The sequence below is a fragment of the Cyrtonyx montezumae genome, unplaced genomic scaffold (assembly GCF_038088225.1).
Source record: "Cyrtonyx montezumae isolate F1298 unplaced genomic scaffold, pur_monq_1.0 scaffold_10, whole genome shotgun sequence".
NCBI classification, from domain to species: Eukaryota; Metazoa; Chordata; class Aves; order Galliformes; family Odontophoridae; genus Cyrtonyx; species Cyrtonyx montezumae.
In genome coordinates, this window is record NW_027071826.1 from 12683300 (window position 1) to 12702342 (window position 19043).

General features: G+C 36.2%; 1 protein-coding gene across 1 annotated transcript in view; it reads right to left on the reverse strand.

Annotated features, from left to right (window-relative positions):
• Positions 1-1838: 1838 nt before the first annotated feature.
• VRK1 (VRK serine/threonine kinase 1) overlaps positions 1839-19043 on the reverse strand; it is a 29609-nt gene continuing 12404 nt past the window's right edge. The window contains exons 7-13 of the mRNA XM_065750601.1: positions 18806-18898; positions 17693-17825; positions 16388-16508; positions 15291-15349; positions 14927-15105; positions 9659-9752; positions 1839-2205 (exon numbers count right to left, since the gene is read on the reverse strand). Of these exons, the coding sequence (XP_065606673.1) occupies positions 2123-2205; positions 9659-9752; positions 14927-15105; positions 15291-15349; positions 16388-16508; positions 17693-17825; positions 18806-18898 (762 nt within the window). The 3' untranslated portion in view covers positions 1839-2122. The remainder of the gene's footprint in view (positions 2206-9658; positions 9753-14926; positions 15106-15290; positions 15350-16387; positions 16509-17692; positions 17826-18805; positions 18899-19043) is intronic.

Sequence of the window (19043 nt, forward strand, 5' to 3'; positions counted from 1 at the left end):
TCAACAAAAATCTACTGCACTCTTCTCCTCTTAGAAAATGATGCATTTCCCCATCGCTGTTTTGCAAAACACACGTACAGACACACACACCGCAATACATACAGCAGTAATGCAGATATGATCACAGCCTTCCACTTGGTCCATCCCGACCAACCCAAAGCTTGAACATCTTGCAGCGAGCCCAGAAACATTCTTGACTGAAGTCTGCAGTTTTGCAGGCATTTTTGTGAAAAGAAACAAGACCTGAAACATTTGCCTTAAACAGAAAGCACTTCCCAGTAAACAAATTTTGGAACTTGGCTAAAATGTAGCTTCAATTGGCTATTAAAATTTAAGAGCCAACTAAGATAGCTAATTACAAAAAAGCTTTCTTCCAAAACATCTTGAGTGGGAAGAGCTGGGGCAGCTTCTGAAATCTACTACTCAAAACATTACTTTCAAAGACGCAGAAGTTTGTTTATTGCAATTGATTTTGGTAGCATGAAAAGAAAACACACTCCTAAAAACTTGGAAAGAAATCAAGTCTATCAGTAAATAAGTCAGTAAAAATACTAAAATACGAAACAACTGAAGTACAAAGAAAGTGATGTATGTACAATGGGAATAAAATATGCTTTCTTGACAATAGATATCCAGATTAACATTTTTTGAAAAAAAATATTAAATGAGTTCATTAAAATAATAGCTTGATTTGAGGAGATTCACTTGAGGGACTTCATCAGTTATATTTCTGTTTCTGAAATAGAATGCTACACTTAAGAGCCATCAGTGACACTTTGATAATTCCCATGAAAATGAGCCCATAGAGCAGCCTGAACAAAAACAAGGCGCTAGACCTTTTAAATATGATTTTCCAGTTTTATTTGAAAACAACAAATCCCCTTGTTTTCAAAACATTACCCCATCGTTCATTCAGCATTTTACACTACAGCATTTCTCTCGGCGTGTAGATACTCAGACATCATACCATCAAGCATGCAGCACACTGGACATCCACGCAAAAACTATTGGCTCAAATGGAGTCCTTTTTATCAAACTTCACAGGGCACTCTCTCTAATAAGAACTACATTCACACCCTAATTGCATGCATTTTTGTGGTATGTAAATGAAACGTAGAGGTATTTCACACTGAAATTAAATATTTTCTCATACTTACAACACCAAAGAGAAGACTCAAAGAAGTGCATTTAGGGAGATTTTTGTGAGCTTGTATATTTCTTAGCTATTAAAAAAGGAAAACCATAATTTTGTTATGAGATGTGCACGTGAGTCAAGCCTTCATTGGAAGTAGATACTTTAAAAAGTTATTATTCACATTTATTAACTTCTTCAGGCTCTTCACTGATACAAAACAAAACCCTGAGGGGTGAGTTGAGGATTGCTATTGTTCTTTTCCTCCCCACCTTTTTTTGTTTGTTTTTTTTTAAAGCTCTGGTCCTTATGTCTGTAATTCTGGTCTATTTTTTTTCTGGAAGAACAGTGAATAATGAGAAAATGATACAGAAACAAATGCTATTAAAAAAAAAAAGAAAAAGGAGCTCACACTCAAATTCAGTACCTATAAAAAAAAACTTATTTAAACGCATTCTATAACAAATTGGAATAGAGGGGTGTTTTTTGCTCTTTTGTTATCTCAATTAAAATACTTGAGAAATATTTAAAACATGTCTCTATTATTTCAGACTCCTGACTTTAATCATTTCAGTGTACATCTAAGTGAACTCTTTCAAATTCATTCAAAATTAGAAGAAATCAAATGCAACACTATTGCTCCTTAAAAAAAGATACCAAAACTACATTATAAAGCAGGAAAAAAAAGTCACACTCTCAGTTGCATTTATATACACAAATTCACCTTAAAAAATTAAAATGCACCCTCACTTCAAAGCTGGCAAAATTTTGCATTGGTACTACAGCACACATAGCTTATGCAAATGTTTTACTAAAACATTTATTCTTCAAAAAAACAGGTACAAACAGCAGTCCAAGTTGTTTTTTTGTTTTGTTTTGTTTTTTTTTACAGGAATTATGTAAAAAAGGGAATGAAATAGATTCCAGTGCTACAGTAACTGAAAAAACAGAGATGAGCTGAAAAGCAACTTAAGTTGTTGCTCCATGTATTTACTTCTGAACTCTCTTCCTGGTTGCTGCACCTTTCTTGGCTTTTGGTGACGTCATGTTTCGTGTTCTGGTAGCTACAGCTTCTGTAATTTCATATTAAAAAAAAGGAAGAAAAAAGATGTTCTGTAAAATAACAGTAATGACACAGAATAAATTACAATGTTGCATTCAAAGAAAATAGATCAACTCCAATTAATCATTTAGTTTTGATCTATACAAGGATGGAAAAAGAAAACAGGAATTTACCACAATTTCTGGGAACCAACATTAGCCTGAAAATAACACATTATACACTTCATTTTTTTCAAATTATTTACATATAGTTTAGCAAATGTAAAAGCCCACCTTCAGCAAAAGATGAAGAATCAGTTCCTCTTCAAATCCTAAATTCCTCCTTTCTCCCCATGTGCTAAATTACAGTTGTGATCCCTCCCAGTGATGAGTCATTTCTGGTGCTCTCTGGATCTTGTGCTAAGCTGATCGAGCTTTGTAACATGGTGAAGAACTTTTTTAGGGTCCTTATAATTCTGAAAGCTTAATGAGTTGCAGTGGCTTAGACTGTTCTGAACTAAGATTATACAAGAGGAAGCAGAAGGCACGCAGGTAGAAAAGAGGAAGACCTGTTTGGCAGGGTTGAGCTGTTAAGTCAGCTCAGCTATCAGCGCAACTTAGTCTTCAGATTTAAACCAGTCATGGTTTCATAATTTTCTGTTTTGGCATTCCACATCATAACATCATGTAGAGCACTGGGAGTTCAAGAGTTAACACTCCAGTTCTGTGGACTGTCAGAAGTTCTGAGTACCTGGCTCTCAAATGAGAAGAACTACAACTCCAAGAAGACTTCCACTATTCCATTTCTATTTTCTGTTTGGAGGGAAAGATAAATCTGCTCACAAGTCACAAGACATCCCCTTCTCTTACTGCTTGTCTCTGCAGTGTACACTCCCTTGATACCTCACCTTCAGCATTAAAGTTCTGGACACTCTCATTTTATTTATTAGCCTCAATTCCAATTATTTTTTATTACATTCTGTTATTTTGCATTCCAATATCATATTTAGTAAATTAACTTTCCTTCTCAGATCGTTGCTGCTGTTTTATTTTTAGGCTCATCTCCCTACCCTTTCATCTTTTTCCTCCTTCCCCCTTTCCCAGAGTGTGGGTCTGTGGGTCCCCCACCCTATTAGTCACAGAACTGGGCCAAAGTGGCCCATAAACTACTGACAAACCTATTATCTGACAACATTATAAAAAAACAAACATAATCAAGACTGCAATCTAAAATAAGATTCTTAATAAATCTGAAAGGCAGGTTGTTCAACAAGACCATAGATAAACACAGCAATAAAAGCCTGATCATTTCCATCAATCACATTCATCTCGTCACTTTTGAGAAAATAAAATAATACTATCGTAAAACTTGCTACCATTTTCAGTAACTCCGTAAAATGTTTTTCATCATCTATTCATGGTACTTTTCAGATTACTTTTTGATCTTGAGAGATTCATAGAAAGGCTTGCGTTGGAAGGGACCTTAAAGATCAACTAGTTCCAATCCCCAGCTGTGGGCAGGTTTACCTATGAGATTGACTTCCTCCTTAAAGACAGGATGCCTAATTATTTAAGTTCTTGCTTGTCAATCTACATATAACCCTAAAGTTTCTGTCAACTTCCTCATCTGTTTCTGAGAAAGAAATAATGTAAGACTGAGTTTCACAAAAGTCCTTTACAAAGAAGATTCTTATACAAGACAACAACCTTTGAGCACTATGAACAACTGCCGAAGCTTAACAAGTAAATACAAAGGAAAGAAACAAGGTGGAGAACAATGCACAACAAACCTAAATAACCTTGAGTACACCCAAAACCACATCAAGAAAAGCAAAGAGTTATTGTTTACTGTGCCTTCCTGCCTCATTTTACGTAACTTAATTTGCTCTTACAATGTGGCTTTGAAATGAAAAAATCAACTTTGAAGAATGTCTCCACTCTTGAAATGGAGGAAAAAAAAAAACAACCTTCTTTTTAGGCTAGAAACATTTACTGCCATTCAGCACAAAACTACAAATAGATTTTGTTAGACAATGCATCTTTGATTAATAAATCACTTCAAAAAACCTGACAGTTATGACAATGGTTTATTATTGAGCAGAGCAGCTTTATCAATGAAAGATCTATTCTGGCAAAACACCATACACCCTCCAATCACATATGCTATTTAAAAATCAAATCTATTTTGGTACCATTACAAATACTGAAGTACTGGTAACTAAAAGCGACACAAATAGGTATGAGATTAAAAAGTAACTCAACTGTGTAAAATATTCCTTTACCAAGATAAATTACATCATGCTCTCAAGTACAAGTGTAAATTCTAGCAAGCAACAGAAATATCTAAGGTTTTAGACTGGGTAGCTTCAGTGGCACACACGCTAAATTACCCTACTGACAACTACATATATGGTATTGGTTTTTCACTCTCCTTCCTGAGACTTTTCTCTGGAATCTTTGCATTGCAACAGAAAGCAGAGAGAAAAAAGAAGTGATCAAAGTGATCTTTTCAAGAAAATTCAGTAACTTGATATTTTTCCATTAATTACTCTTCTTCAGTTTAGAAGAAAGTAACCGTGATTTTTCTTTTCATCTGATTATAGATTATATAAGCAAATGCTACAAAGAAAGACCAAATTCATGCTCTGTTATTAGGAAGTATCATTGAAAACAATGATCTTACAGTTGTTTGTCTACACAGGAAAAAAAATGTGGTATTTAGTTTCCAAATTGGTATTCCAGGAGAGCAGTATTTCACATGTAGTCAAGGATAATACAAGCAAATAAGGCTTAATAATTCCTAATTTCCATTCAGTATCTGAAGGGGAGCTTCAGGAAAGAATGGAATCCTCTTTAGCAGGGTCTGGTATGATAGAATGTGGGGAAATGGTTTCAAGCTTAAAGAGGGTAGATTTAGGTTAGATCTAAGGAAAAGGTCTTTTACAGGGAGGGTGGTGAGGTACTAGAACAGGCTGCCTAGTGATGTGGTGGATTGTCCTGTCCCTGAAGACTTTCAAGGCCAGGCCTTACCTGGCTCTGGACAACCTGATCTAGCAGTAGATGTCTCTGTTCATTGCAGGGGAATTGGACGAGATGACCTTTAAACATCCCCTCCAACTCTAAAGATTCTATGATTCTAATTCAATAAGAACTTACTCATTTCTAATTGCCCATGCTGGAACACCAAAAAGAAGATGACAGCCACCCTGCCTCTGATTTTTCCTTTATTTTTATTGCATTAATGAGTTATTTTCAAAGCTTTTCTTAACAAACATGCTTTTGGAGAATCTCCAAGAGGATAGTAACAAAACAAAAAAAGAATCCTTGACTCGGTCCTGTTATTCATATTTTCAAGCTTAAGTAGCAGCAATATTGTCTTAAATTATCTGATTAACTCAGGTTAAACACAAAACATCTTAAGCTTCAAAGTTTGTAGCTATTTCAGAAGATTTGAAGATCTGTACCAAGAAGCCCACCAGCTTTTTCAAAGTTAGTAAGCCCACAAATACTGCCCCCTCCTCACAAACTTGTCCTGTATGAATGCCAACAGTTTCCAAAAATAGAAATAGTCCTGTGTGGGCAGCACCAAGCGAGCATGCAAACAAAGCTATTACAAGTAAAAGAGAGGGCTCTTATACAGTAGATTAAACTGAATTAGGTTCAAACAGCAATTTAAATGAGAATGAATTATATAGGCAAAAAATAAACCAGACAGTGTCACTGCACAGCTTGTTCTGAGACTGGAACAAAGTTCAGCAGTGGCATAAAGAGTCCCACAGGCTCTAGAGGAACTACTAGACATGTTTACTACGGTATCTGATCCTCGTCGTGTGAAAAGTATTATACAAAAGAATTCCAGCAGCAACGTATAAAGTTTTGGGTTCTGCTCTTCAAGAAAGCAGAAGAATGCGAAAAATGTGAAAACAGCTTTGCTCAAGAGGCTCCAAAACACAACTCTGAACACTCTCCAGGGCCTCAATGTCTTTCTTGCAGTGAGGGTCCAAAAACTGAACACAGTACACAAGGTGCAGCCTCACCAGTGCTGAGTACACGGGGACCATTACTTCTCTGCTCCTGGTGGCAACACTACTTCTGATACCAGCCAGGATACCGTTGGCTTTACCGTTGCCCACCTGGGCAAACTGCTGGTTCATGTTCAGCTGAGCATCAAGCAATACCCCCGGTCCATTTCCTATACACAGTCTTCCAGACATTCTGCCCCAAGCCTGTAGAGTTGCCTGAGGTTGTCGTGGCCAAAGTGCAGGACCCAGCATTTGGTCTTGTTGAACCTCATCCCATTGGCTTCAGCCAACTTTCCAGTCTGTCCAGATCCCTCTGTAGGGCCTCACTACCCCCAGGCAGATCAACACTTCCAGCCAATTTGGTGTCATCTGCAAACTTACTGAGGGTGCACTCAATGCCCTTGTCTACGTCATCAATAAAGATACTGAAGAGGACAGGCCCCAGTACTGACCCCTGGGAAACACCACTCATGACTGAGCATCAGCTAGATTTAACTCCATTCACCACCACTCTCTGGGCCCGGCCCTCCAGCCAGATCCTTATCCAGCCAAGAGTGTACCTGTCCAAGCCACGGGCTGCCAGCTTCTGCAGGGGAACACTGTGGGAGATAGTGTCAAAGTGTTTACAGTGTTTACATTTAATACTTTTCCTTAGCAGCAAATGAAGGAAAGTTCCATGAGACAGAATAGGGAAATTTAATATACTTTGTATTTTAAAGGCGTTCAAAGTCTTAGGAGTCTGGAGAGACTGCAAAGAAATAAGCTTAAGATAAGGAGGAACCCTACACAGAAAACTGTGTTCCAGGCACACAGGCATATACAGGAGTATTCCTGTATTTTACATATAGGAAATTGAAAATTGGTGCTTATTATCATTACCAAGAGCATGATAATAGAAGTGAAAGAAGAGAAGAACAACAGATAATTAGAACTACTGTAAAGAACAGGTTTTGCTGAAAATGCTTACAACTAAGGTGTAAGATTAGGGGGTAGAAATCTACCAGTAATGTGTGTTTGGGCGTGAAGTACAAAGATGAGTAACAAGTAGTGCCACAAAAAAGCTCAGAAGAACCTACTATTTGCTTACTCCTAAAATCTGATGACAAGACCAATAATTCTCTAAATTTAAAATGGAATCCAAGTATAGATTCAGTCTAACATTAAATAATAAATCTTGCTGAAATAGATTTCTAAGACAAAAACCCAGACTCTGATTTATGCAAAGCTATGAAATGTAAATAAACACAAAGCTAAGTACCTATTAATTAAGAAATGCTATTAAAACTCATATGGGTTTTTTTTTGTTGTTGTTTTTTGGTAGGTTTTTTTATTCACTGAAAGAGCTGAAGATTCCAGGTAAGGCCTTATAATGTTAGAAGTTGTAAAGCAATACAGCTCATGTAGAATTCCTACCTTTAGCAGTACTACTTATTTAAAATATCCCATTTAAAAATACTTTCAATTTCATGCCTGCTTTAGAATTTCACTCTATCTCACTCTACTCCAATTAACAATATTCAAAGTTGTTTGAAAAAAGAAAAAAAATGAAAGGGATTGTATTAAAAAAAAATCTATTTGATACAATCCAATCTATCAACCCCAAGATTAAAGAAAACTCCCAGTGACAGTAGCTTTGAACTCCACAGGTTGCTTTGAACCTAGGACTGTTTACAAATTCTCATAAAACTCTTATTTATGCTACCTTCACAGAAGTTCCCTAGTAGTAGCTGCCTATTCCATACACACTGACTTAAAAAAAAAATTGGAACTATTAATATTATGCAGTACATCCCTGCAGAAGCAGTGGTGCATACATACAGTATGTGCCAAAATTTGCTGTTTTGCTCTAAAAGTATCATCACTTTTAAGTCTGCATATTTTACTATCAAACATGAAGGCAGCTAATACCAAAAAAAAAAAAAAAGGAACTACGAAAGCTTTTTTTTACATTCTGTTCTTTTAAATTGAAATCATCTCTTTTGATAGTACTTCTACTGGTGGAAAGAGACCAACTAACAGATTAATTTATTATTATCCATAGTATCTTGAAATTCCGGCCTTTTAGGGAAGGATATGGGAGGATTTGGAAGGATATGAGTTCTCATTATAGAAAAGAAAGAAGATACTGATCATAATACACTATTTTAGCTTTTTTAAAAAAACAACTTTCCTTATTAATTTCAGTACAGCACAGCCTGTTTCTTGAGATCATTCTGAAAATCAGTTGAAGAGTCTGCAACTCTTTCTTGACAGTTTCAGAAAGACTGATGCTGACATACTGAAAGAAATGGTGTTTACTGTACTTATCTGAAGTGACCAAACGGAATAGATGAAAAAAGACTTCAACCTGCATAACCTTCCTTACTTCTGGTCTTGCCTATATCTCCACCAAGCTTAGGGCTCCCTGATCACAACACCACATAATTCCTTTACAGGCGGAATTCCTCACAGACCTCTGAGCAGCATGGTGCACTCAAACCTCTGCACAGCTGGATTGGGATCTTTTGGGACTGGATTAGACAACTCAGGTTTTACAAGCAGTAAGAAGCAGATAGCATTAATAAGCTAAATAGAAACAAGCTGCATTACTTTTCTTGCCACTTTTTTTTGCCACTTTTAAGTCCAAATACTCATGAAATACTTGAACAGGGGTTACTCCTGAGGTGTTATGAGTAACCTCAGACATACCCACCACGTGCTAGAAACCAATAAAATAGTATTTTCAAAAATTTTAATTGTTCTTGCATGACTTTATCTTCTACAATAAAGATGCATCAAGAAATTACCCACATTAATGGTCAGTAAATTTAAGGCATGTGTAAGTCACAAAACTTAACACGTAAGAGAGAAACAAGTCCACGCTAATATAAAACTAGTCAGGTTAGGAAATACAGTTCTAAATATTTTTGCAATCAGCTATTTTTAATTTGTCAAAAGCATCAGAATTGTAAGATTATGAAACAGTTGCCTTTACTGTCAATAAAGATTTATGAATCATGTTTTAAGTGGAACTTTTTAATGCCAAATTTGAAGAGAACAAAATGAGTAAGTGCATGCATCTCTTTTTAACCTGAAATCATTTGGTATATCCATCCACCCCCACTTAGTATTAAACTGAATAGCACAAAAAGGTGAAATTAAAACCACTGCATCTACAAAATTATCAAGAGAAAGTTGAAATTTAATGTATGTCCATCACTTGCTTTAAATACTGGATGCTGAAAATACCCATACCCTCCCAGATAACATTAATTAGTCTGAAAAATCTTAGCATCCATATAGGTGATGAGATTTGGATTGCAATTTCATAACTTAACACTATCAATGTTTCTGAAATGCTTCACTTTTCCATTCTGCCATGTGCCTTCGATTATTTTTTTTTAAATTAGGAGATTTGTTTCGAGTAGAATCTATTACAATCACTTTATTATTTTTAGAGTACTAGAATGATATTCTGACTTACTAGAAGAAGTAGGCTTCTTTTTTTCTGGACTTCCTGCATCTTCCAGTTCTGCTTCACTGCTCTCAATGGCTGCATCTGCTGCCTTTCTTTTTTTCTGGAAAAGAAATGGCAATTGAACTCAAAAAGTAGAAAAAAAAGTACCCTTACAAGGTATTCCACTATTTTAACTATCATTCCCTTGAATACTTTAAGCTGTCCATTGATACATGAATAAATGTTCTCTACAATGTAAGAATACTAGTACTAGGCAATAAACAATTTAAAAACTCAGTTCCCCTATCGACAGATTACATCAGTTGAAAGTTTAATGTATGAAAATGTAAGTTTTTCTGATAAGAATCTATTTTATTTAAATTGGCTAAATGGTTACAAATTGATTCATCTGGAAAAAAAATCTTGAATACAGAAAAACATTTTACCCAAAGTGTATGTTAATGGCTTTTTCTTAAGCAATTACACATCATTAAATTCAAGTTTATCAGGATCCTAGCTTCTGAAGGCTTGCTTTACACAGCTTAGAAGTTGCTAACATCACTAACTGCACATGTTTTTTTTGTTTTTTTTAATCCAATAGTAACTACGGGTTCTCTTCCAATGACAAGGACAATTCTACTCGAGGTACCTTACCTAAAAATCTCAAAATTGATAGAAACCTTATTATCTGTGCATTACAATTAATCTTACTTTTGCAAACTATTCTTAACTAGTTATGAAAATGTTTTATTCAATAGCCTTATCATTTTTGCAAAGGATGAGTTGACCTAAATTTGTAGCAGAGATTTGGCAGTAATTGAGGAACACTAGAAGAGTTTACTTAATTTTTTTTCCCCCAAATTGTGTAAGACTATAGCTTTACTAATACAGCTTCTTAAGTGGTTACAACTTCACATGGCTCCTCAGAGAAGGGGAGAGTGCATTACATCTTTTCTTTCCAAAGTGTTGCTTCATGATTACCATCTAAACCCTGCTGGGCTGAACAGATTGGTTCGATAATTACATACAATAACTGCAGTGGGCAGGTAACCCTCAGCTGGCACAGGGCAGCTCCCCTGTGAGAACTTCCATATGCAAACTGCACTGATGGAGTGCATTAGGTACATCTTTCCTGCCGGTGCACAGGCCTGATTACTGCCAGCCAAGACTCCAAGGTTAGCATGTCAGCAGATTTGTGATGCATTAGGCAGGAATAAACACAGACACTTTTGTTCATTCTGACCAAAATTAAGGAAGACTATTTCAGTGCTGTACTGCTTTTATATGGGAGATAATGCATTCCTCCAAAACGTACTAGAAAACATTTTAAATGCTCATCAGAGAAACAGATATCCAATATATGCCACACAAAAGAAAAATACATTTATCTTGTTTCCAAGCTTATTAAATAAAAATGGTTTCTTAATCTTGATGCAGGTGAATTAGTAATAGAAATCAGGCTGCATTCATCTAACAATAACCACACCTGTGTATCTGAGGCCCATCATTAAATTAAAAACTGTATTTTTCAGTTGGCTTCCAGTATTTACCAGCACTCTTCAGAACTGAACAAAAGATGTGGTTGTTACCCTGAATAATTTAGTATAGAGTTCCAGATACTTCCGTCAACCCCTGGGATTGCTAGCTTTCTGTTCAGTTATTATAAAGTGCCACACACACACAACCAACATACATGTATTTTACAGAAACAAAAAGAAAAAATCCTCCAGCATAACTGCTGGAGTTTCACAACTGTGTTTCATTTACTTAAACATCTGGGAAACTTGGAGTCAGAGTCATGATACTGAAAATAAAACATTACCTTCTTAATATAGCAGGCATTCTGTGTGCCTCAGCCAGATACCAGTGCTGGAGAATGAGATTCCAGAAAAACCATGCTTATATGTGATGTAAAATGCACATCGTGGCTCAATTAGATATATGAGCTGAATACACAAGAGAATCCTACATCCTAACAATTAGACAGAAGCTAGAAATTCTCTTCTAGTTAGAAATTACTAAAGTTTCAGAACACCAAATGACACTTTGGTAGATTGCCCTTAAGGAATTGAAGAGTAGGTGTCCTAAGACCTGGCAGAACTGAATGATCAGTACAGCCAAAACATCAAAAACACTCTACACTACAGATTAACATCTTCTCAACAGTAGAAGCCAGACTCCATTTTTCTTTTCCAATTTAGATTTAAAAGAGGTCCAACGTAAAAACACTAACCAATGCTAGCATGAAGGAACCTATGGAAAAACTATTGCTACACCTTTTGGTCTTGACTGATACTGGTTACAGAAAATAAGACTTCCGTAGTTTTATTCCAATGGAAACGTTCACCAGCCATCTCTGCTTGACAAGGACATTAAAGGTCACAGATGTTGGCTCTGCAGCAGACCAACTTATTCAGCAAAGAACTCAGTCAACCATTAAACAGGTTTGGTTTTTGTTTTTTTTTTTCCAAAACACTCAAGTCACGTTGATCCACAAGTGAAAAAGAAATAATAAACTCTCTTTTTGGACAAATCATTACACTTAATTCCACAGAAAATATTAAGACCAAAGCTGTAAAATTTTAGCCACAGTAAACTGAGCTGTTCACTGGGCAAAAATGAAGAAAGAAAAACTGGAAATGCATCCTTAGAAAACCAAGAACCAACATTTTCGTCCCTAATAACAATGGTAAACAGGCAGAATTTTTGTATGCAGGTCACTCCAAAAGTAATGCCTCCTATTTACTCCACAATAACACTACTTGTTAAGAGCAAATTCTCGACCACAAATCACTACTTGTCAACTTAGTCACCAACGTTAGGTGATTTGTGTGGATAAGCTGATTGAGATGCTCTTCATTTCACGGTGCAAAAGCTGCATGGCCGTCCAGAACGTGGCACAGCTTCCATGTCACTGCCACCACTGCTGAAACGCAACACTCACTTGCCCCACTGCTCTCACTGTCGCTGTTTGGTCCCCAGAAATGTTCAGCAAGCGTCAATGAATGTCAATGGCTTCATTTATTTCCACATGAAAGAATTCAATTCCACACCTTTGCTTCATATGCACTTCTACTTCAGACTCCATTTTGTCAGATCGCCCCTCTGCTGCCATCTATCACACGGCAACAAAATGTAAAGGAATATTGGTGGGAATATTCAACCTCGAATGCCATACACCACCTGCCTCTGGCGTCACAGGCCAGTATAATAAAATGGGAGGCATTACTTTCACTGCAGCTCATAGTATTGTCCTGTACTGTAATTCTCAGCTCCCTGGTTCATGCTAGAGAAACTAATAAACTGCCACTTTTTAAGAAATGCAGATAGAAAGCTAATAAATACAGTTTGGAGTACAGGATATTTATTATTCCACTGCTTGCCCATTTTCTATCCTTATTAAAATCATTTTATGTCATGCAAAAGTCATATCCTAAAAAGTTTTTACAATGCATTCAAATTAAAGTCCAAATCTAGATTTTAAAGGTTTCTTAAATGCAAGAAATAAAATACTCCCAATCTACCATTATACTTTGGGTTCGTAAATAACATTATATCTTGTCTTCAATACCTAAGTATCAGTATGAACTGGCATAAAAAACTCTATTTCAAAAAAAACTTTTGGACTAGTCTCGGAAAAGAAGCTACTATCATGAGGTGCAATCCTAGCCACAAGTACGGACTGATGGATGAATGAATTGAGAGCACCCTTGAAGAAAATGACTTGGGGGGCTCTGGTGGATGAAAATTAGCCAGTGGCACACAGCTACAGGCTGGAAAGCCAAGCATATCCCAGGCTACATCAAAAAAGAAGAAGGGATAGTAGGTCAAAGGAAGTGAATCTCACTCTCTGCCATTTTTAGACCCTACTTGGAAAAATGCATTCAGTTCTTGGGCCTCCAGCTCAGAAAGAACTCAAAGCTGTTGAATTGGGTCCAGAGGAGGGCCAGGATGACGGTGAGAAAGTTGGAGCAAAGCTCCAATTAATAGATGCTGGAAGAGCTTTGATTTTTTCTTTTTCAGCCTGGAGAGAAGGCTCCAGAGAGACCTTAATGTAGCCTTTAAATAGCTTGTTCTGAAAGTAATGCCTCCTATTTATTTTCACTGCAACTACAACAAATACAAAGAGCACAATAACACTACTGACAGAGCAAGTTCTCAGCTACCTACCATTGTTTCCAATGCACTGAAACCAACATTCAGCTCCATACACAGTTCCCTGGTTGTAATCCCCAGATTTGACTGGATGAGCTGACTGAGACGCTCTTCATTTCTTGGTGTGACAGCTGTGCACGGCCATCCAGAATGTGGCTTGTCTTTCAGGTCACTGTCACCACTGCTGAAACGTACCACCCACCACCTCACTGTGCTCACATCCACAGTTTGGTTTCCACAAACGTTCAGCAAGCGCCGATGAATGTCAATGGGTGCAATTTTTTCCGCATGGAGGAATTCAATTATGCACCGTTGCTTCATACGTGCTTCCACGTCAGACACCATTATGTCAGACTGCCCCTCTGCTGACATCTGTCACGTGGCAACAAAATGTAACGGAATATTGTCGGGAAGGTTCCGTTTCTACTGTCAAACCACCAACATCCGCCCTAATATCGTGGGCCAACACAATAACATAGGAGGCATTACTTTCAGAGCAGCCCTCATACTTAAAGGGGCCTATACGAATAATGGGCTTTCTGCAATGGCATGCAGTGATAGAAGTAACAGTTCTAAACTCAAAGAGAGTACATTGAGGCACTGGAATAGGTTTATCAGAGGTGTTCAAGATCAGGTTGGATGGGGCCCTGGGCAACCTGGTCTAGTGAAAGGTGTCCTTCTGGATTTCTTTTACCTTACGTGAATTTTGACCAATCTGAAGAGTCTCACCAACTTAAGCAAAGTAACTAGATGTTCATTTTTCCAATTGCCATTATGATTACACATACACGTTCCATTATCTAAGATACTATCTAATATGAAAGTACACATACAAACGTCATTCTGGATTAATTTTTCACATCAATTATTGATGTTAAATTAGAGAAATGAGCATAACTTAAATAAACATTTGTTATGGTTCTATGATTTCTGTTGTATTATTAATATTCCACAACATTACGTGGAGTATTGGGAGTTAAATAGTTATAGAACTATTGGGAGTTAAATATCATAGAACCATAACAACATTTTACTACTTGCTTATTTCCTACTTCATGCAGTAATGACATCTACTTCCAATATGACTACAACTTTCAGTTAGCTCAAAAAATGCTGTCAAATTCTTAAGAGTACAAAAACCTTTTGCACAGGGTTCGCTTGCACATCTCCGTTTTCTGACAAGCCAAAGTCAAGCACTCCATCATCTTTCTGCCCAATGGACTTGAGGCCTTGTAGAAGTATTTCTCGGAAACTTGGATACACAGGTTTCTCTTCATAGGTCAGTTGCTTCACCTTTTCCATATATTTCCTTATTTCATCTAAAGAAATGGTACCTCCAGTTAATTTCCGTATGTTTCTGTACTTCCACCATTAAGTATGAAAAGTTATAAATGCATTAACTATGCTGATTATTTGAAGTTATTTATAAACTCATAATTATGATATCATCACAACAAATTTCAGAAAAAAATTAAGCACTGTAATTTAAAATAGCTCCTCTTACCTGGTTTATTTTTCCCAGGAAAACATTTATCCATCAACTCTGAAATGTTATCTCTACATCTGAAAAAAGAAATCATTCAAAACTATTATTTCTCTCACGTTTCAAAATGTAGTATTATGACACACTTCATAAGTATGTGGCTTGGACCACTGGCAGTGACAGGAAATACTACTAGGTAAATCTTCGGTCTGACTTAGTACAGCTATTTTCAGCTGCGCAGGCTTGAGAACCTAACAAGTGCCACAAAGGCTATCTGAAATCTGGAGTTTTTCTTCACCAGTTTCGATTCTTATAGAAGTCAGCAAGTAGAAGGGAAAGGAAAAGCAATGCTCCACTTTAAAATCCCACATACCAGTGCCCTTATCTCCTCCTGCTGGAGAACTATTTCTCTATTTAATACTATTCAAAGCAGACTCCAGGCCAAAGCAGTAATGAAAAAGGGGGGCAGAACTGCAGAGGACAAAAAAATAACCGTTGCTAACACTGATGGAAGCAAAAAACTGATGAAAATTGGGCGAGGAAGCCAAGTAACAAATACTTGTTTACAGGACAGAAACTGCTATGCTTGGACAACCATCTTTATATGAGATGTTTGAGGGGAAGGTTAGTGGGGGAAGTAAAAAACTAATGCAAGAGCAAGGGAGAAAGACAAAACAATCTACATTAGTAGATTTGTAGCCGGAGTGATGCTCAAAGATCTCAAAGCTCCATCTGTAGGTCTCATTTCTGCCACTGATTTCAAAGTATGATGCTATTAAGGCTACTCATACCTCACGCTTCAGTTCTTTTTTTTCTTAAGTGTAATTAATGGTAACATGCATACTGATAAGAATGCTTTATGCTACTACCATGGCTGTATCCTAAAGCAACAATACTGGTGGATAAATAAGCATCTTATTTGCAGAAGACAAAAAGAGCATAACAGTACAAGTAAAATTTTATTACAAATCAAAGATATATTACATGCAATGAAGTTGAGGTGTATACAAGACTGTGTACTGAGCACAAGGGAACATTCTAAAGAGTACCAAGTATTTCTTTGCTAAGACACTTTGATTTCTATTTCTAATTTCAAAAGAGGAAAAAAAAACCCTCACCTGATCTTCGAGTCTCTGACAAAATTTGGATCTTTCAAATTGTCCTCCCACGGTAGATGGCCACTAAGCCAATGAACCATACAGTAACCTAAGATCTCCAGATCCCCACGTCTCGATGGTGCTAAACAGATACACACAGATTAAAAAAAGATCCATAAGAATAGCTAAAAAAAAAAAAAAAAGAAAAACATGCAGAGTTGAACAACAGTTAAAATTTGTTTATGTGCTAAGACAACAGAAAGCCAAAGCCAACAACAAAATGCTACCAGATCTGATATTTTAAGTGCAAAAGTAAGGAAGAAAAAAATATTGTTCCTCCATCTGGAAGGACAAATTCATTTTCAAGTCCTTTATCAACCTCTTTCTTCTACTGAAGGATATGACAAGCTGCAGTTATCCCAATCTGGGAAGCTTTCTAAGTACCCCAATTGTGGAAAAAATTGAACAAGCTACTGAAGTGACTGACTTTCTGTTCAAAACAATTTTTATTTCTCTTTCTCTGTAACAGTGCTGAAATATTTTATGTGGCCTGAAAACCAAATACAGGGCAGAAAGATATCGGATCGCTAAGTCTCATCAAAACAAAACAAATCCCTCATATATTGGATACAAATTATACTATAAAAGGATAAACAAGCAATTCAAGTTATTCTGTCCATATTCAGTTTCAAGCATGGAGCAAAAGTTCATCCTGAAGTAAGTAATTTTCAAAATCTGACATCTGTGCAAGACACACTTTGATGCTAAGTCAAAAAATTAAGAAGAAAATTGATGTCTGCTAGAAATCAACAAGATATATTCACACAGATGTCATTTTAATATTCAACGTTTTTGAAATTCTTGCCTTTTGATTTTCAATGACTATAGGCACAATTATTAATATCCATATTAAAGTTCTGTTTTAACATCATCTAAAAATTAATCTATAAAGAATACTGCACATCTCTACAAATATGAAGGAATGATAGAAGATTTCTCCCCTGAAAGCAGGACCTGCTTGCCTTACAAGATCTCTTAAGCACTACTCCATTTCTACCTAGTTAATAAAAGGCAGGACACTAAATATCTTAATCGTCCTCATAAATTAAGGGAATCTATTTAAGAAAGATGCATTAAAAACTACAGAAAACTACTTTCAAATCAAATGTAAGCTTAGAAAAAGCAGTCTGTTCATACAGCCCACAAAGAATTTCTAATAGCTTCAGAAAACTGGTCACTTAAAAACAATGCAGCAAAGTCTTAGGTATTTATTTTTATAAGGATGCACAAATGTTTATCACTGAGAAAAAGGTTGTATGTCCTTACCCACACCCTTATGTGCATCTATACTGGTATACTCAATAGTTCCATCATGACACCTTTTAGGATCTTCCTTATATGCTTTGTGAACTCCTTCGGGACAGTATCGGTAGGCAAGCCCATAATCCACCAAATACACCTAGTAATTTACACAAAGAAATCCAAGGTTAAAGAATTACAAATACAAAAATACACAAAAATTAAATGTAAACTCCAACTGTTCCCAGTTCTTAAAACGATGTGATAATTACATTTTTTTCATTTAAGCAGTGCTCATTTTATTGAGATCACAACATATAATTTAAACTATACATCTTTTTTTCCCACCATACTGCAGTGTTTGACCTAATAATCACTTCTTGACAATGAAAATGAAAAGCACAGCAAACAGTCACTTATAACCAACAAGCTTAATTTCAAATAAACAAAAAACAAAACTACCACATCTCAGCATCCAGACTTATTCTGTCTCTTACTTACTGTCCTACCTCCTTTTAAGTTAGCTGCCCCATTTAAACAATACTGACTGCTATATACCTCTCACATATCCCTCACTGACACCAGTTACTTTAAGAGAACTGATATTATTTATCACATGAGCTAAAATTTGGGTAAGAAGATACAAACATCTCTGAAATTCTGATATGTGTTTTTTGAATAGTGAAAAAAGTTATAAATGCAGAAAAATGAGACTTCTGTAAATCAAGTGGAACAACCAGTACTTTAAAGACCAATTTTTCCAACTAACAGAACATTTATCTGATGGATTCCTTGAACAAAGGAACAAAGTAACAATGCAGACAGGCAAACATAATTTACTGGTGTGCTATATAATTTTAAGCTTCCACCTGCAAATACCTATTTGAGAGTCAATTTTTTTTTTAATCTTGAGAGCTTCTCTAGATTATTATTTAGGGCAAATAGTCAATTTGATAACTGTCCAGCAAACTGCATTAAAAAATCGTAGAATATTAACTAGATATAAATGTCAAGCAGAAATAATGTTACTATATACATTCTTAAAAATGAGCTTCTGCTAGATTTCACCGGTTCAAAGCACTTCCATGTGTTGTCAAACAGAAGGTTTAAAACATGAGGAATAAAATGCATCAGAAATACCTGATTAGGGTTCTTGTAACTCTGAAGAAGGTTTGAGGCCTTGATGTCTCCATGCACATATTCGTGCTCATGGATGTATTCCAGAATATCAAGCTAACAAAACAAAACAGTAATATAAATGCAATGCAGTACCCAGCTCCACCCAGCAGAGGACCTGTACTCAGCACAAAAAAGTGATCTAACTGAAAGAGCTACACAACGAAGCCAGATTATAAAAAAAATAAAAATACAAATACAA